We start from the raw sequence: 20800 nt of genomic DNA on the forward strand, positions 1-20800 counted from the left end.
CTTGTTCTATAAACACCATGCTTGGTGCTGTTTTACCTTTTCTGTTATTCCTGTTTAACCCTGTTAAGCTGCTTTGGAACATCGCACATTGTGAAAAGCGCTATATAAATAAACTTGAATTGAATTAAAAAGGTTCTAAATCCAACATTTAAGAGGCACATATATGAATCGTCTCACAGAAAACTTTTTAAAGGTTCATGAGCATATGTTGCAACATTTATTTTGAACAGAGAACACCTACAGTAGTTCACCAGAGGAGACTTAATTCACCATTTTACAATAATGTACGAGCACATCAACTATAACAAGAGAAGAATTGTGAAGATGTTTACCTGGTGCATCAACACTGGTTTCTTTTTGGTCATGACAGCACATTTACAAGATCTCACACAAAAACATTTCAGCAACAACAAATCAAGAAGAAAATGAAGTTAAAGGGAATCACCCAAAAATTTACCAAAATCACATAAAAAAAAATCCATTCTTCATGGACCCATTTTAGCTAAACAAAACAAAACCACACATAATAATGATCTTAAATTATTTATACAATGTATTTCATTAATTATTGTATTTATGAGACAATTTACAAAACTGATTGTGCCGTTTTAATAATATAATTTTGCCTTGTAATACCTGGTATGGCAGTGTGTTAAGTGTAGGACATGTAATAATACAAATCAAGAATGCTTAAATGGTTTGTTACACTTAACAAAGAAAACATATATGGTCAATTCTGTAACTGCAAAACAGGTTTTAAATGCATTACAACAGCAGGCAATGTATTAAGTAGAAATTGTTAGGGGAATGTCATCGATACACAACACCTAAAAACATCTCACAACCAATAAATCATCAAAGGTCTACATGACTTAAACCGGACAAATGTATTTAAGGACAATAAAAGGTGTGTTTATGTGTTTGCACACATGCATACAGCACACCCAACATACGGGTACACTGTACAAGAGCGACACGTACAGTAAACCAGATCTCTATACTCTTTCTGTGAATTTGAGACTTTATTAAATTAAACTTCTCTTGTATTCTTCATGAACATTCACCCTTTTCTTCACTGTGTGTTTGAAGCATGTCAATCCATATTTACAAGAGTGATATTGGCCTCTTCTTCATTGGGGCTTGGATCTGGTCCCGAACCTTCTGTTTTTGACAACTCATCAAGCAAATCCTTTCCTGCCTCTCCAGCCTGGGATGCCCACAGCACAGCTCCCTGTTTTAGTCCGATGGAGCGAAGCAGTTTGGCATAGTTGACGAAGGCAACACCTACAAGCTTATGTGCAATATGGTTAAGGAAACATTCTTTTTATGAATGGGATTTGCTTTGACATTTTCTAATACAATGACACACACATTTCGAGGTGGTTTCCCGTACAGAGCTTATGACTAGTCCTAGACAAAATAAATGTTAGAGTTGTCTAAACCGAAAACAGCTTGAATCGACAAATCTTAAAATACATTGTTTTGTCTCAAAATGCACACAAGTAATATTATTTTTGTAAGGCATGTTTGTAAAAACTACATAATGTCCTATTTTAACCAGGACCTAGTACTGATGAAACCGCCCCTTAAGGTTTTAATCGTGCAAAAATGCTTGAGGCAACTATACACAGGTACTAGATAAAAATGTAACAGGTTAATATTAATGTTTTTTAGTTTTATAAGACGAAAAACTCTCAAATATCTTGTTTTATTGACATAGTGCATGCTCTTTATTTTACTACTATTTTACTGACAAACTTCTTTACACCACAGTCCAGCAAAACTATGATTTGCTACTTACAGATGCTAGTGTGTGGCCTATATTTATATATAAGCATATATAGTTGCAATGTAATGTTTCCAATTCATTTTTTGTCCATATTAGTGTTCCTTTAAATAGTAACTTCATTTTGAAATGCTATTTTTTTCAGAAAAGTATTTGTTCATATATTCAATTCACTTTTGTTTGCCTAACATCTTGTGATAATGGGCACCCCACAGGTTGAGAAAAACAAAAGCTTTTTTTGTTGTTTTTTGCTTTTTTGCATTTAAAAGTCTTTTTAAATGAACATAAATGAAATCAACGTCTCCTACCTGCTTAGGTCACGGTCACTTAGGTTTACTTGCAAGTCGCTTTGGATAAAAGCTTCTGCAAAATTAATAAATGTAAATGTAGGTCACTGATGCAGATTCCAAATTTTGCTATTTCACACTTTGGTCACAATTTATTTTAAGGACCAATTTCAAGGACCAGTTGATGTTTTATACCGTGTTTAATGCAATTTTGAATACAATTGAATCTAAGGGACAATGTAAATCAAAAATGAATGTAATCCTCCATGTGAGGCACGATGTGTTTAAATTAAATGTCTTAATTAGAAAAGCAATATAAATACCGTGTCTGTTTGGTCATGGGGACGTACTCGCCACATCCCAAAAATATTATTTAGTGAGTTGACGAATATGGTCGGGTTTAGGGGTCTCATTCATAAAACTGTGCGTAGAATCGTTACTAAAAGTGTATGTGTGCCCGAATGCCAAAATGCAAAAATACATACGCACACTGTATACGTATATCCACCCTATATGAAATACATATAATTCTGTTTGTTATGCACAGAGAGAAAATGATAACCCCCATCTCTTCAACTCAAATCTAGTTTGAAATTAACTTGTTCTGTATTGTTCTTATGCGTTTTCAAATTTGGTATGGGCTTATATTGCGTTTATGTCATGTGATATTTGATAAATAAGTGCAAAACCTTATATTAAGCTCAAGAAAGCATCTTATCTAGAGTAATGATCACAAGTGTTGTGTGATGCATATGTGTGTGAACAGTGACATGATTGAAACAAACCCATCAAATATAATGTACACCTGGAACAACATTAACAAATGAATGAAATATTCAAGGTGCTGTGTGTCAGTTTAGCGACATCTAGTGGTGAGAGCGTGAATTGCAAACAATGGCTCACTCCTCCGCTCCCTTTGGAAGCACTATGGAGGACGAGATTTAGGATTAAGATGTTAAGATGGACGAGGATTAAGATGTTGTCACATTTATGCTTATTTCCTGAATGAGATAACATATTTAGGAAACGTGTCGAATAGAGCAGGTGTTCTGTTTAGGGCTCAGGAATTAGCAACATACCATGATAGAAATATGGGAATATTCTATCTATGGGAATCACAGACTTAGGTTGCCGGAACGAATATGGTCCATTCCAGACACGTCCTCACAAAGTAACTGTGTCAACTGGGAAGCTTTGAAAAAAGAAAGATGCGCTCAAAGGATATTGACATCGTCGTCATTGGCCTCCATCACTTCATATCTCAAACATGCTTTGATGAACAGTGCGGCACGGTCGAAATATCTCATGCTGTCAGGAAATTCAAAGACATGTGAGAGACATCAGAACATCAAGTGTTTTAATAAGCACGTATCATCCTACACATGTCTACAACTGAAAATACAATGTCTCTCACACAGAATACGCAATTAGCTTTCCACGTGAATGTAAACCCAATGAGAAAAACATCGCATTCTGCTCAAGACAATTACTTGCTTGCAGTTTTAAAGCAGCCCATTCAAAACATATTTGTATGCCTGGCATCATTAATCCATGACAAGGGCCGTTTGGAACTGTGGACTTTTTTGATAATTCCACACAAAATTTTGGGAAAAATCTGTAGAATTCCATTAAATATTTCTAAATGTGTTTTAGATTTGTACAAAAATGTAAATATAGGTAAATGTGTGAAAATCATGGGCGTCAGAAGCACATAAAATGGGGCTGGCTCCTCCCCCAGCAAAAATAAATTAGGCCTGGTTTCACAGACCAGGCTTAGCTTAGGCCAGAAATAGTTATAGCAAGACTTAGTTAAATTTGGATATTTATGTCTCTTTATTAAGAATGCCTTTAAAGACATCTCGAGACAAAACAACGGCACAAGCAGATTTGAAGATATTTTCAGTAATGACAACTCAAACCTTCATTTAGTCTGAGACTAGCCTTAAGCCTTGTCTGTTCAAATCCAACTTCCACATTTTCACATCACATCAGATTGCACAGGCATTTATTCTCAACAAAATGAACAGTTTAATAATCAAGTTTATGGTGAGGTTAGGAGTAGTAGGCAGGCATTTAATAATTTGAACAAATTTACACCACTATTATTGTCCCGAAAATAATTTCTATGGGCTCTGAATGAGCAGGTGGAATGGATTTGAGGTTACCACCCACATACAAGGTTCTGAAGCCCATTCTTAAAATATTCTTAAAATGCTACCCATCTATGCGTTTAACTCCAGATTTGTGACCCTGGACAACAAACCAGTCTTAAGGACCACAGGAACATTTTTAGTAATCGCCAAAAATACATTGGAAGGGTAAAAATGATTGATTTTTCTTTTATGCAAAAAATCATTAGGATATTAAATAAAGATCTTGTTCCATGAAGATATTTTATAAATGTACTTCAAAAGCAATTTTACTCAATATTTAGATTTTTTTGCACTCTCAGATTCCAGCTTTGTAAACAGTTGTTGTTCCGTCAGATAGTGTCCTATCCTAACAGAACATATATCAATAGAAAGCTTATTTCTCCAGCTTTCAGATGATGTAAAAAACTCAATTTCAATCCTTTAGACTGGTTCTGTTGTCCAGGGTCACATTTGGTTCTCTGCAGCCGTGGATTTGCGGCCGTGGATCTCTTGCGGCCCCGTCAATGACTTACAATAGTTTCAAGGTTATTTGTCTCTCACAATACTAGATGGTTTGCAGACCGTTCAGTTCTGTTTTCTAGGGAAGACTGTCATATTTTTTCCTGTATTTGTTAATTATTTAATTGCAAACATCGGGAACGGCACTATTTCAACAACTTGTATAAGACTAAATAAGTATAGTATGAAACAAAACTTTATCAACATGACTTGTGCAAGGATTGAATGAGACTTGGAGAAGAAGAAAGAGCAAACCTGTGAAGCATCTCGCCCACTTTATGAAAGCATCCCAGTGATAGCAGGACCAGGATGGCCTTTGACTTCTGATTGACCTGAGGAGAACACAGATGCTCTGCCCAGCGCTTTAGCACATCTGAACTCTCTGTTGGGCTCAGCCGCACCTGACGCAAAGAGAAAGAAACATGAAATTCATCGGATTGTTTGATGAATGCTGTACACACACAAGGCTTTCTGGAGTTAGGGATGAGTCACGTATTTCGAATATTCAAATAGTTTATTTAATTATAGAATTTCGAATAGTGTTTGCGATCTTAAAAAAATCGGTGTGTTTTCACGTGTAACATGTTCATGTAACCAAAGGTTGACGCTGCCAATAACGACGCACCTAAAACCTAAATGCTGTCAGTCAATAGACAATAGAGAAAAACATTTTCTCACAAGAATTGGTAACGAAGTTACACACACTATAGACCAGCGTGGCATAACGGAAACGGTAAATTGATGTCAAAAATTTGATCTGTTTGGGGGTCCTTTAATAAAATGAATGAGAATAAAGTGCAGTGTAAACTCTGCAATGTAAAGCTGGCTTATCATGGATCAACAACTACGATGCACAATCATATGAGGGCGATGCACCCAGCAGGTCCATCCACAGGTCAGCAATCAGTTGCTAGTTTTATGGTCAGAACAACCAATTTGGGGGGGGGCAAATAACAGCTTTAATTACTAAGATGATGGCTAAGGATATGCTTCCAATCGGCTTTGTAGGAGGAGAGGGCTTTAAAAATCTTATTGAGTTTACTGTTCCTCTAGAAAAACGATCACTGCCAGACTAGATAGAAATAGAATGGAAGCATTTTGGGCTATTAATTCATGAAATCGCTCCGAACTGTTAATAAATGCCGTCTTTCAGTTAATATGTTTTGACTCGTGTTTAGTCTAAAATCTTTATGGCTTTAATATATTTTCTTTGATCAATCACACTGTTTCTTAGCTGGTATAAATGTGCATGCTCATATTTTACAAGGAAATGTCGTAGTATTATGAGCGGTTGATGCTGATCGACGTACGGTTAATAAGTGCCGTCATTCGGTTGTTATTCAGCACGTTATCTTAGCTTGATGTGAGATTGCCTATTCCATAATACATAAAGCAGTGTGACGTCATATGGATTTAAAGCGTAAATGTTCTCTCTCTCTCTCTCTCTCTCTCTCTCCGTTTGTGTGTGTGTAATACTGTAATGGGTCTATGTTGGGGAGGGGTGCAAATTTTTTATAATTTTCGAATAGTTCTCATCGATCTTTGAATACTATTTTTGCTTTACATGCCCATCCCTATCTGGAGTCTGCATGTTCAGATCCGGCATCTAATTTACCTGGAAGAGTCAAGATTGAACAGCTTTTTATCAATCTAAAATGACTCCAAGTTATGCTCATCACATGGCACAAACAATCCCTGGATTTGTGCCATCAAACCTCTAAAGCAGTTAAGATCAAGTAAATGATACAAAACGTTAAAAAGTATTTTAAAGAGATCACTAATGTCTAAGACCCCGTCAACATGGAGACGAAAAGAGTAGCTGTATGAGTAACAATATTTGATGGTGAGGGCGTTTCATGCTGATGGATCTGACGTTTTTGGAATCTACCATCTATATCAGTCATTCTACAGAAGTGGTGAAACAGATGTGGTCTCACCGTGTGTGTGTGTGTGTGTGTCTGTGTGTGGTACCTTGGCCAGCCAAGCAGCACGGTTCCATTCTCCGTATGTCTGCAGATAACGGCACGCATCAACTGCTTTGTCAATCAGGCACAGCAACTGAACGCCCTCTAAGACACAGAGACACACAGAGAATCAGCAAAGACACAACACCATTGAAAGCACTCTGTTAATAGCATTCGTGTGGAGGAGGACAGATGTGAAGGATCATCTGCAGGTGGCTCGATGTATCTCTGCTACATGCTATATAAGCTAATAGCAAGTCATAAACCAGCTCAAGTGTAAATGTGCCGATTCATTATAGTAAAAATCCAGTTAGAAATGGAATGTGTGTATGTGCGTAATCGTCATTGAAATAATGTTCTACATTATAGTACTTAAGAGAATAGTGAATATATGAATCTAATACAATTTTTAAAAGTTTTAACCAGAACTGGTGTGTGTGAAGTTAACAGCCTCTTGTGTACTTTGTGTGTACTGTAGATCGGTATGTTTCAGTAAAACTTTTTGGCATGATAAACATTTCTTTGTGCATGTAAATGATTTCATTTTATAAAAGAAATGATGGATTATGATATAGCTAACTAAGGTTCCCAGTAAATGAAAACATTTGATCTGTTCCTCTCACAAAGTTATGTGTGGCTACTTCTTCTTGAAGGTTGACAGGCACCGTGTCTGTTTTCATTGTATGAAGGCAAACAGTTAAATATTTTCTGCAAAATATCTCTCTTTGCATTTCATGAAAGAAAGAAAGAACATGGCAAACAACTAAAGGAGGTTCTTTTTTGATAAATTATCACTTTTCTGTTGCTCTACCTGCCAGTTTGCCGTTGGCAATCATATTGGTGGCAACCAGTTTAATGGTGCTCTGAGACGGGCCAGAGGAAGTGATGGTGGTTACTAGACAGGCTTTAAGAGAATCACAGTAGTAGCTTGGGTTATCTGCGCTGGTCTCCAAGAGCAACTGTACTGCACGGTCCGTCTGTGGGATGAAGAGAAACAATCATAAAACAAATATGAGCAGATTTTACACTTAAATCACATTAGATTTCAGACTAGTGTTGGATAAATCTGAAGGCCGTCACTTTGTAATTCCCCTTTATGTCAAGTTGATAGCATCCAATCATTTCCTTTCATCACAACGTAATCGTAAGTGACCGGAGGAAAGGACACATGTTTCCCATTCATTATGTGGCGGCGCATGCGAAATTCATTCAGACGGTGCTGTGAAAATGGCCGGGAACAGGACTACAATCAGTCACTAGAGTTGATCAAGTACACACACAATCACATAAAATAACACATTTCACTGTTTAACCATCCGCTCCTGTTTCTATTGCCACCGCAAACCAAGCCGCTTCGCTTTCTATTTGTTTTTTGTAATCTTTTAAAGTTGTGTTGTACAAAACGAGATGATGCGACACTGCTACAATGAGAGATTCCACCATTTTGGATCTTTCTGTACCGAGAGGTCACGCTATGACGTTTTGATCTTCTATTGGTCTCATGTGAAGCGAATTCTCAGGTCAGAGTTCACCAAACTTGAACTTTGCAAGGCAATGAAATGCAAAATATTTCTGCACAGGCTTGCTTTTCCTGTCTCGTCGCGTATGAATGGAAGTCAATAGAGGGAAAATTGAAGTGTGACCGAGGCTTTACTCATAAACGTCTCATCCCTTCAGAAAAACCACCACGGCATCAGCAAGACTCGTGGTGCAGAGCCAGGCGCGTGTATAAACATGGCATTAGCGAAGTATGAGTGTGTTGTTCTGGGGGGAAAAGTTGGGCCAAGGGAAGGGTTTAGGGTTCAGGGAATGGGTCAAGAATGTCAAAAAGTGCAGATACTTCAAATAGTACAATTCACCAACATGAAGGTACACTATAGTATTTAAAAACAGCAAATATACAACATTATAGCCCTAGCATTCTGCACAGTCCAAGCTTATGAATATCATTCCATGATCATATTATAAATACAGTACAGTGATGTATTTTAGTCAAAGCTAATGTAACATTACCTGTAAAGCACAGTAAACAGATCTACAGGCTTTTTTGCCTTGTCTGTTTATCTCGACTCATTATAATCATGTGCAGTACAGTAAAAGAATGCAGTGTTGATGGGAACTAACCTGACCAAGTAGCAGAAGCTGGTCTGCACACTTTTTAGTATGTTCATAACTGGACCTCTTCACCTCCTGAAGATGAACCCGCTCCAGCTGAAACCTCTGAATGAGACAAAGAGAATACAAATATTGATTTAGTTTCTTTAAAGAGAACATCCTGTGCACATAGCAATTTTGTCCGTGTACAATGTTATAATGTTTGAATATTATTTCAGTCTTCGACTGTTTTCCACCCTCTGACAAAGGCCTCGGGAACCTTTTATCACCAAAGAGCCATTTTCAAGTTTTAGTTAAATCGTTATTGCAAAAGAGGCCTTAACACATCTTTGAGAGAAAAAGTAACTTAAAGTAGATATAAAGTAAAATGGAGCATCAGAGTTCCACCGGCATACATGCGAGGTGCGGACGAAGCGCGTGTTAATCTGGCGTGACCATTAAACAACCATTTTCTATTATAAAGACATGTTTCAACACTTATAACTTGATCTAGGTCCACAGACAGCTCAAATACATTTAGGCTCCAGAAATGACTTCCATTCTGGCTTTGCATTAGGTGTGTTCGACTTCTTGAAATGCTGCAGACCGATCGCCGTGTCACACAAAAGCAAACACAGTTCTAACAGCTTTCTGGTTCGGTTCATATGTAGTGAAGACACTAACATACCAGCATTGAAACTCCTCTGTCTACCTTGACATCTGTACGTATGGACTTCATACGGTTCATATGCAATCCATACTGATGCATCGCAGTTTTCTTCCATCTGCTTTGGCACTTTGCTGCCTGATGTTTTTTTAAATCTTTTTGCATGTGATTATTTAGCGAGGCACTGAGTTCTGTATCATACATTTAGTCTTTATTTACATTTAGTCATTTAGCAGACACTTTTATCCAAAGCGACTTACAAAGAGTTAGAGAGCAATAAGCGATATGTCATACAGGAGCCATAATACATTAGGTGCCAATACAAATTTACTGGTTTCAAATAAAGCTAGACCACTACCTGTTGAGTGAAACTAGACCACTACCTGTTGAGAGAAACTAGACCACTACCTGTTGAGAGAAACTAGACCACTACCTGTTGAGTGAAACTAGACCACTACCTGTTGAGAGAAACTAGACCACTACCTGTTGAGAGAAACTAGACCACTACCTGTTTTTTTTTATTTGTCTGTCAGGTATTCACAGAAGAGTTGGGTTGGGTCATATGCTACAGAGCACATTCACTTTAAAAGAAAGCATGGCGCTCCTCTAAACTCTGTATGATCTGGGTATATGTGAAGATAAACGAAACGAAACACCATCCCTGTGTCCCAACTCACATACTATCCATCCTAAATCATTCAAATTGCCATTCCCTAAATCTTAGTATGTTGAACATAAGTCTTCTGAAAGTACCTGGATAGTCTACGGTTTCAGGTGAAAATTTGAATTGCAGATCCATGAACACTGACATTCAGCAACAAAAATGTCTACTTTATACATGGATTCGGCCACTGGTAAGGACCCTGGCTGCCAACACATTTGATCATTTACATTTACACATTTGACAGACACTTTTATCCAAATTGACTTACATTGCATTGTACTATTCATTTTGTTTCTGACTATGTGCAATCCCATGGGATCACACACATGACCGTTGCATTGCTAGCGCCACGCTCTACCCACTGAGCTACAGGAAAGCTGGCTGATCATCTCGGCTGATCATGTCCAGTCTATTACTACGAGATCATTAAAGGCGTTCCTGTCTTTGTTACTTCAAGAAACATTTATTAACAAACCCTGTAGTAACAGAGGAGGGACAGCTGACTGCAAATCTCAATTTTGTCGAGTCACTAGACACGCCCACTTCATGTCGCAAACGGTTTCTGTCATCCGTGTCGCTAGGGTACCATTGAAATGACATCGCCTCGTTTTTGTCACTAGGTGTTGATGGCGTTCTGAACGGGGCTTTACAGTGTCTAAAGATTTCAGAAGTCAGAAGTCAGTCGCCTTTACTAAGATTTTATTAAATGTGTTTAATATTGTTGACTGGCACCTGCGCTTGATGACATCATGGGTGCACTCAAACAATGAGAGAAATGCTGACCATCAAAGATTGAAGTTAATGTTGGGTTAGATGTTTTCAAATGACAAAGAATGCCGTTTTAAAGGAAAAGTCATTTTTATTAATTTACTTATTGGTAAATGCTGTCATGTACGAGAGCGGACAAATGGATATGCATTGTTGCAACACAGGGAATATTAGACCATTAACAACATGTTCCAGTTGTGCATATAAATGGGGCAGTTGTGGCCTTATGGTTAGAGAGTCTGACTTGTGACCCGAAGGTTGCTGGTTCGATCCTCAGGGCCGATGGGTAACCGATGGAAGAGGAGGAGGCACAGGTTTGCTTATCACCAATGATTGGAAATATTCCACACTATCTTCCCTATGCAACAACTATTCATTTGAATACCATGCTGTTAATATCACTTTTCCCACTCAGCTCAGCGTTGTTGTAGTTTACCGTCCCCCAGGTCCTCTTCACGACTTCATTGAAGAGTTAGATGTGCTGCTATCATCATTTCTTTAGGTCCTTGGGGACTTCAACATCCACCTGGAGAAACCCTATGCTGCTGACTTCCACACCCTCACCGCCTCGTTCGACCTCACGCGCCTCGTCACAGCCAGTACTCATAGATCTGGTAACCAGCTGGATCTCATCTACATCCATAACTGCACCACAGATAACATTCAAGTCACACCTCTTCACATCTCGGACCACTTCTTCATCACTTTCAACATGCTCCTTCCTACATGCACTACACCAACACCACCACCCGTTCACTTTAGACGGAACCTTCGCTCTCTCTCCCCTAGCACACTCTCTGCCAGAGTGACATCCTCTCTTCCCTCCAACTTTGCTTCTCTAGATGCTGACACTGCCACCGACACCTTATGCTCAACACGTACATCCTGTCTAGATAACCTTTGTCCTCTGTCCTCCAGACCGACTCGTGCCACTCCCCGCTGCCCCTGGCTGTCTGACATCATCCGTGAACTACGTAGTACACTCAGGCCTGCTGAAAGGAAATGGCGCAAGACCAAGAACCCTGCTGACCTAGGGGACTACCAGTCACTACTCTCCTCTTTCTCTGCTAGTGTTACCACAGCAAAAATGTCTTTCTATACCACCAAGGTAAGCAATGCATCTAACACTTGACAGCTTTTCAAGACATTTAACTCTCTTCTTTGCCCCAATCCTCCCCCGCCCACTTCATCATTGACTGCGGAAGACTTTGCTGTATTTTTCACTGACAAAACATCATCCATCAGCAAACAGTTCTCGGTACCTCAGACCTTGGGAAACACCTCCCACACTTCAACCATCAAACTCTCCTCTTTCACCCCACTTAAGGACACTGAAGTCACCAGGCTTCTCTCCAGCCACCCCACCACCTGTCCCCTTGACCCTATCCCCTCCGATCTCCTTCAGGACATATCCAGCTCGCTCACACCTGCACTCACACACATCATCAACACCTCCCTGCTCACCGGCACTTTTCCATCCACATTCAAACAGGCCCAGGTCACGCCCCTACTGAAGAAACCAACATTGGACCCTTATACCCCCGACAGTTACAGACCTGTCTCTCTCCTCCCATTTATAGCAAAAACACTTGAAAGGGCAGCTTTCAACCAGGTGTCTTCCTACCTGTTCCAGAATAAACTACTGGATGACAAGCAGTCTGGCTTCAAAACAAACCACTCCACTGAGACGGCATTGCTATCGGTCACAGAAGCACTGCGGCTAGCCAAGGCGGAATCTAAATCCTCGGTCCTGATTTGCTAGACCTATCTGCAGCGTTTGACACTGTCAATCACCAGATACTGCTAGCAACCCTCTCATCACTAGGAATCACAGGCTCTACCCTCTGCTGGTTCAAATCCTACCTCTCCGACAGATCCTTCAGGGTGTCATGGAGGGGCTCGCTGTCCATGGCTCACCACATGATCACTGGGGTCCCTCGGGGGTCGGTGCTTGGACCGCTGCTTTTTCCATCTACACGACATCACTGAGACCTATCATACAGGCACATGGCTTCTCATTTCACTGTTATGCCGACGACACACAGATTTACATCTCGTTTCACCCAGACGATACCACTGTAGCAGCTCGCATTACAGCCTGCCTCGAGGACATCTCAGCTTGGATGAAAGACCATCACCTCCAGCTGAACCCTGCCAAGACCGAACTACTCGTGTTTCCGGCACACCCTACGGTCCAACACGATTTCAACATCCATCTTGGCAATACCACAATCACCCATTCCAAAACAGCCAGGAACCTCGGAGTCATATTTGATGAACAGCTGTCCTTCAATGATCACATTGCAAAGACAACAAGGTCATGCCGATATGCCTTATTCAACATTAGAAAGATCAGACCATATCTCAAGGAGCATGCGGCACAACTCCTTGTCCAGGCCCTGGTAATCTCAAGGTTGGACTACTGCAATGCTCTCCTTGCTGGTCTTCCTGCAAAGGCTATCAAACCACTTCAGCTGGTTCAGAACGCAGCAGCACGCCTCGTCTTCCAACAGCCCAAAAGGGCTCACGTGACTCCCCTTTTCATCTCTCTTCACTGGCTACCGGTTGCAGCCCGTATCAGATTCAAGTCACTAATGCTTGCCTACAGGACTATCACTTGATCTGCACCGGCTTACTTCCACACTCTCCCGCACTCCTACACCCCGTCAAGATCCCTGCGTTCAGCAAACCAGCCTTGCCTTCCCATAAGGGCAGTAAATCGCTCTCCCGCTCTTTCTCATTCACAACTCCTTCCTGGTGGAACATTCTTCCTATCTCTGTCCGTTCAACCACATCTCTCACAACATTTAAAAAACTACTTAAAACCCAACTCTTCTGTGTATACTTGACAAACAAATGAGGAAAAAAAAATACACTAACCCTTTCTCTCAACAGGTATTGGTCTAGCTTTAGTTGAAACCAGTAACTTTGTATGAGCACCTTATGTATTATGGCTCCTGTATGACATATCGCTTATTGCTCCTAAACTCTTTGTAAGTCGCTTTGGATAAAAGCGTCTGATAAATGTCTAAATGTAATGTAAATGTAACGACAGAGGTGCCCTTAAGATTTTTCACACCGTATTTAATGGTTTACTGTTCAAATGTATATTATTATTATATTTTGCCAAATAATCAGAGGACTGTTATAGCTATACCTCATAAAATGAAGTACCCCCAAACTAAGACACGTTAAATGCACATTATATTGGAATTCAGTGATATTCTAATAATTTGTCAAAAAATAACTGTATACCTTCAACCCACAGCAACAAAAGGATTGGTGAAATATTATTCATTAATGAACATGAAAAAAGAACAAAACTCTATTAACTTAGCTTCTTTAAAAATTTGATGACGTTCAATCCGGGCCGTACGCAGGATCATAGAAATACTGTGAATCAAAAACTGAGTTTGTCCCCAAAAAAAGATTTCTTGAGCTGAATATGTGCATTTTAGAACACTTAAAAGTCTGTCTTTTTATGTCTATCAGTGATGTGTAAACACATGGTCAATTGATATTTTTATACAAATTACCAGATTGAAATACGATCAATTACAAATAGTTAAAATAATATAGACAGAGAATTAAAGAAGAAGAATCAATTGATGCGTTTGAAATATTTGCTAATGATATTGTTGTTTTAAAATGCTAACCACTTTCCTGTAGCTCAATGGTAAGAGCATGGTGCTAATAACGGCAAGGTCATGGAGAAGAGTTGACAGCGTCTAGACAGCTCAACGAATCGAATTTAAAATCATATTGTAAAAATCTACATCTCACGACGATGCGCATCTTAACCTTTTTGCATCTCCAAATATCGTATAGTATAGTTACATCCCTATTATTTAATATTGGGGACTTGTCTGCGAAACGTCTGCAAGAGAAACTCTGGTTCAATGAATTATTCTCTTTATGATACTTCAGCTTCATTTTCTTTTTCTCCCTTTATTATTTAGTAGTTGAACTGTCATTGGCTCATACCTGGAAGAAAGCACCTTCACACAGGGTGTCATGGCAGATGTCCAGGTGATTGACAGGGGTGCTCTGGAGATCCTCGGCAGGTGCTTGGCCCTCTGGGGTGGACCTGATTGGCTGGCGATTCTGAGCAAAGAGCTGGATGTAATGAGCTGCCACTGTCCAGAATTGAATGTCTGATTCGTCTCCAAACAACCTGATAAAACAAATTGAAATGAGAGTGACTCAAGGACAGAGCAGACTGACGTTGCTTTTCCTGTTGCCTGATAGTCAACTCAAAAACTACCACCAAGTTTGAATGGGTTATGAATCTGCATAAATGGGCAATCGGCTTATAATGATCAAGTGCCACAGGGATCTGTTTTAATGCTCTTAATATTCTCTGTATCCAGATGTGGCCATTAAGAATACAAGTCACATTGAAAACCATCCTGGGATTACCTGTGCACCTCGTGGGATTCTTTGGCACACGAAACATTACCAGTAAAGTCCAGCCGTGCTTGACTCGCAGTCATGTCGTGTACTAAATCCAATTTTATGCTTGGTCAGCGAATCTGTTAACCTCCCCCGGAGCCATACTTCTTGTGTTGGTCTATTTATGTATTCCATAGACAGCCCATGTTAAAATGCCCAACTTCAACGCAGAAATAAATATGTTTACAGCCAGGCATAAGAAGGGGTTTTGGTCTAATACCTCAGACGCAGTTAATGCGAAACGCCTCGGTGGGTCTTTACTGTTACATAAACCACTGTGCATTACAGTAAACTGTGTATAAAAGCTTTCTTTAAAAAACAAAAAATAGAGGAGTACAATAGCCTGTATAATGCGGGTCATTGGGGATTAACTTTACCATAACCCCCAGACAATAATTACCAAACTCATATATCAAGGCCCCCTGCTAAGTAAACTGCCGTAAAAATTTCAACATCTGGGTGACATACTATAGACCTCTCAGTAAACTGGCAACACCAGTTGTTATTCACAAACATGCACACACCTTGGTTCCTGCCTGATGATGCCGAACGATCGACTCCAACCAGAGGGAAGCAATCCACTGGCCATCCCAGAAAGCAGCCATGTGTTCGTAATAGGACTGTCGCCATTAGTCGATATAATTGACGGCATCGACACTGATAATTAGTCGATCAATATTTGTGATCAACTGGTCACTTTATAATATTTTACCTTCTAAATTTTGTAGTCGATTCCAGTCTTTGTCCGTCAGAAAAGGGCACACACACCTAATGACTGCACCAGGCCACTAGACCACACATTTAGCGACTTAAGTCCTGACCGGATATTCTGCTGAACCATGAAGTCTGTCCATCTGTTTTCTGGTATAGATGGGCAAGTTTGGGGTAATAATCCCCTTTTTTTCAAACGCAAGGCAACCAAGATGTTCACATTTCTTTGTTTTTTTCAAGGTTATTCACTTCTTGATCATGCATGCAACAAATGTTACGCCTAAATATTTTGGAAAATAAGAGTTAAGAGTGATTATAATTTGTAAATTATTCCAGAAGTAAGAAACTATTTATCTTTATATTAATGCACACTTAAAGAATGCGAGCTGTGTTAGGAGCACTTAAAGCACTGCATCACTTAAAGCTTCACCCTGAAGAAAACAGCAACTAAGTATGTAGTGAGCAAGTTTTCCGTTGTTTGTGATGAGCATATCTATGAACTTTTGATCATCCCGCGTATGTGTGGCGTTTGCGTTACGGAGGCGGCTCACATGAGCAGCAGGCCACCGGGGTAAAGTCCCATATCTTCCGCCGGCACGCTACGACATCTCGCGCATTAAAAAAACTTGCTGTAGTTCACAAAGGACAAGCTGGAAATGTGCATTGAAACACCCTTATTCTACACGTTACTTCGATATGTCACCTGTCTTTTTTTGTGTTTTTTGTGGAGAAAAAGATGTGGGTGATTTATTTCACCTCTGCTGGCATGCCTAAACATCAACTTGACACTATAAATCGCTATTTTTAAGCAATAAACAAGCAAATTTTACAAATATGATTTCAGACATAACAGACAAGATGTTACAGAATAATATAATATAATACAGAATAATTATATCTCAGAAAATTAGAATATTAAGAACAATACAAAGAAAGGATTTTTAGAAATCTTGGCCAACTGAAAAGCATGAGCATGTACAGAACTCAATACTTAGTTGGGGCTCCTTTTGCCTGAATTACTGCAGCAGTGCGCGTGGCATGGAGTCGATCAGTCTGTGGCACTAGTCAGGTGTTATGAGAGCCCAGGTTGCTCTGATAGTGGCCTTCAGGTCTTCAGCATTGTTGGGTCTGGCCTATCGCATCTTCCTCTTCACAATACACCATCGATTTTCTATGGGGTTAAGGTCAGGCTGGCCAATTAAGAACAGGGATACCATGGTCCTTAAACCAGGTACTGGTAGCTTTGGCACTGTGTGCAGGTGCCAAGTCCTGATGGAAAATGAAATCTGCATCTCCATAAAGTTGGTCAGCAGCAGGAAGCATGAAGTGCTCTAAAACTTCCTGGTATACGGCTGTGTTGACCTTTAACCTCAGAAAACACAGTTGACCAACACCAGCAGATGACATGGCACCCCAAACCATCACTGTCTGTGGACAACTTTACACTGGATCTCAAGCGATGTGGATTCTGTGCCTCTCCTCTCTGGGACCCTGATTTCCAAAGAAAATGCAAAATTTATTTTCATCAGAGAACATAACTTTGGACCACTGAGCAGCCTTTTTATCTTTAGCCCAGGCGAGACGCTCATGACCCTGTCTGTTGTTCAAGAGTGGCTTGACACAATGAATGCGACAGCTGAAACCCATGTCTAGCATAGGTCAGTGTGTAGTGGTTCTTGAAGCACTGACTCCAGCTGCAGTCCACTCTTTGTGAATCTCCCCCACATTTTTGAATGGGATTGTTTCACAATCCTCTCCAGGGTGCGTTTATCCCTATTGCTTATACACATTTTTTCTACCACATCTTTTTCTTCTGTGACGAGCAGGCCAAGGGCCAATCAGCGTCGTCATGGAAACCAAGCAATTACGCCATACCTGTTGCACGTCGTCAGCAGCTGAGGCGCATCAAGGGCACGCTTTATAAGCAGCAGAGGAACAGGAAGAAAGGGGGACTTGTTATCCTGAGAACCTCTTGATGACTAACCGTGTGCATGTTTCTTTGCTACAGAATCCAGCGGCTGAAGACGAGCAGACTCTCTTGCACGATTGCCCACTCACGGATCACTCTGCACGCACGGGACTTCCACGGACCACACCACGGACGGAGATAGGAGCTAATTCCCTTTTGTTCACCAGCTTCACCAAATTCACGTTTGTCACTTTCAATAAATCTCCCTCCGGGACGTGTAAAATTACAGTACTGTGTCTGTTGTGCTTTCTGCCCGTCACAGTTGGTGGAGAATGCGGGTGTAGCACAGCACAGCTGTTAATTTCATCTGATATTTGTCCTCAGGAAAATCTCTCTCTCTCTCTCCATTTTGTCTACGGAAGACAGCAACCAGTGAGATGGAAGAGCTTATCCGGCGCCTCACGGAAATATCTGCCCGACAGACGCAGGTATCAGAGCAGATGAGTCACGACAGGAGAGAGTGGAACAAATTCTCGAAGCCATGACTAACGCCTCGTCCCAAATTCCGCTCCCGGAAGCCAGAGGTACCGCCCACCGCCATTTGACCAAGCTGACGGAGCTGGACAGCGTGGACGCTTTCCTACATACCTTTGAGGTGATAGCAACGCGGGAAGCCTGGGATAAGCGTGAGTGGGCACGGATCCTGGCGCCCTTCCTGACGGGAGAAGCCCAGCAGGCCTACTATGCTCTCCAGCCGCCACAGAATGACGACTACGAAAGTCTGAAGGCTGAAATCTTTGCCCGGGTGGGTTTATCACCAATAGCAGCCGCTCAACAATTCCATCAATGGGCGTATGATGAGCGCCGTCCAGTCCGGATCCAAGCAGCGCAGTTAGCACGATTGGCGAACCTCTGGCTGATGGCGGAGGAACCTACGGCAGCACAAGTGGCTGAAAAAATCATCATAGACAGGCTGCTGCGAGCCCTGCCACGCCGTTTCAGGCGATCCGTAGGCATGCGGAATCCCAGTTCCCTCAGAGACCTGGTCGAGGCCGTGGAATTGGCGGATGCAACGCTCGCCCGGGATGGAGGAGAGAGAGCGGTAGGCAGACCCAGGAGGGGGGTTCAGGAATGGCGACTGCAGGAGGGTACCTCACGGCCCGGCAACAGACCCCCAGCCCCTACTCCACAGGATGAGCCCATGTCCACCGAGGCGCCGTCTCCAGCACCAAGGGCCTGGTTAGCAGGGTGTAGTGCACACCGAAAGTTTCCTTCCAGGGCTCCGGAACGGATGGTGCGGGTCCATGGGAAATCGATGAAAGCCGTCCTCGATTCTGGCAGCTCGGTGACTCTACTCCGCGCCGACGTCCTACCCCCAGAGAAAGAGAAGACCTCTTGGCTACCCATAACCTGTGTCCATGGGGAGACCCGAGACGTCTGGAGTTGCCTAGTCGAGATCGCCGCCAAACCTGGATCATGGCCGATAGAGGTGGGAGTCATCAAGGACTTACCGGTCCAGGTGTTGCTAGGCAGAGATTGGCCAGGATTCGACCAGCTCCTCGCTATGGCGGTGCAACCCGGCCCCAGGAAACCTAGTTATCCCCAACGTCGACGTGCGCCGAGACCGAGACCGAAACCCGCACTGTTGGCATCCAGAAGTAACCCAGGAGATGAGTCGGGACCTCCGCCCTCTTACCCATTTGTTGATCTGTTTAAAGGTATAACGGAAGGAGGATCATTTGGGAAAGAACAAAGAGAAGATGACCGACTCCGACACTGCTGGAACCAGGTACGAGTGGTAGATGAGGAAATACGGATCCAGGCTCCTCATCCGACCCCATATTTCAGAATTGACAAGGGTCTGTTGTACTGTGTCGCCCAGAGACGGGGGGAGGAGAAAACCTTACTGGTGGTACCAAAGAGCAAGACTGGCATCATCATGGAGTTAGCACATGTTCCTCCCAATGGCAGGACACTTAGGCGCCACCAACACTGCCCAGCGCATACGCGACCGTTTCCATTGGCCTGGACTGGAAACAGAAGTGAAGAGGTTTTGCCAAAGTTGTCCGACATGCCAAAAGACGTCCCCACACCGACCCCCCCCAGCCCTCTCATCCCATTACCCATCATAGAGGTACCCTTCTCGCGGATTGGTCTGGATTTGGTGGGGCCACTGCCGAGGTCTGCCCGTGGCCATGAACATATCCTGGTGATAGTAGATTATGCCACCCGGTATCCAGAAGCTGTACCCCTCCGGAAAGCTGCAACTAAGGCAATCGCGAAGGAAATGTTCATGCTGTTTAGCCGAGTGGGAATCCCGTCTGAAATTTTGACGGACCAGGGGACACCGTTCATGTCTCGGCTGATGGCTGACCTCTGTCACCTCTTGAAGGTGAAACATCTCCGCACGTCAGTGTACCACCCCCAGACGGATGGCCTGGTGGAAAGGTTGAACCAAACATTGAAGAGGATGCTGCGGCGAGTGGTGGCAGAGGATGGGCGCGACTGGGACCTAATGCTCCCGTATGTCCTGTTTGGGGTCAGAGAGGTACCCCAGGCATCAACAGGTTTCACCCCGTTTGAACTGTTGTTCGGTCGGCAGCCACGAGGGTTGTTAGACGTAGCTAGAGATGCTTGGGAACAACAGCCAGCCCCATACAGAAGCGTGATTGAGCACGTCCAACACATGAGGGATCGAATCGACCGGGTGATGCCCCTCGTAAGGGAGCACCTCGTAGAGGCCCAGCGCGCCCAGAAAAGGTTATATGACCGGCCCGCCCAACCCAGAGAATTCCAACCCGGAGATGGAGTGCTTATTCTGACCCCTACATCAACTTCCAAGTTCCT

At 42.1% G+C, this 20800-nt stretch overlaps 1 protein-coding gene across 2 annotated transcripts in view; it reads right to left on the reverse strand.

Annotated features, from left to right (window-relative positions):
- Positions 1–200: 200 nt before the first annotated feature.
- wdr11 (WD repeat domain 11) overlaps positions 201–20800 on the reverse strand; it is an 87661-nt gene continuing 67061 nt past the window's right edge. For both annotated transcript variants that reach the window (XM_056760468.1, XM_056760467.1), the window contains exons 23-29: positions 14866–15055; positions 8813–8908; positions 7500–7665; positions 6696–6793; positions 4980–5125; positions 3296–3381; positions 201–1293 (exon numbers count right to left, since the gene is read on the reverse strand). In XM_056760468.1, coding sequence (XP_056616446.1) covers positions 1094–1293; positions 3296–3381; positions 4980–5125; positions 6696–6793; positions 7500–7665; positions 8813–8908; positions 14866–15055 — 982 coding nt within the window. In that variant the 3' untranslated portion in view covers positions 201–1093. The remainder of the gene's footprint in view (positions 1294–3295; positions 3382–4979; positions 5126–6695; positions 6794–7499; positions 7666–8812; positions 8909–14865; positions 15056–20800) is intronic.

Source organism: Triplophysa dalaica, chromosome 11 (genome assembly GCF_015846415.1).
Source record: "Triplophysa dalaica isolate WHDGS20190420 chromosome 11, ASM1584641v1, whole genome shotgun sequence".
Classification (NCBI taxonomy): domain Eukaryota; kingdom Metazoa; phylum Chordata; class Actinopteri; order Cypriniformes; family Nemacheilidae; genus Triplophysa; species Triplophysa dalaica.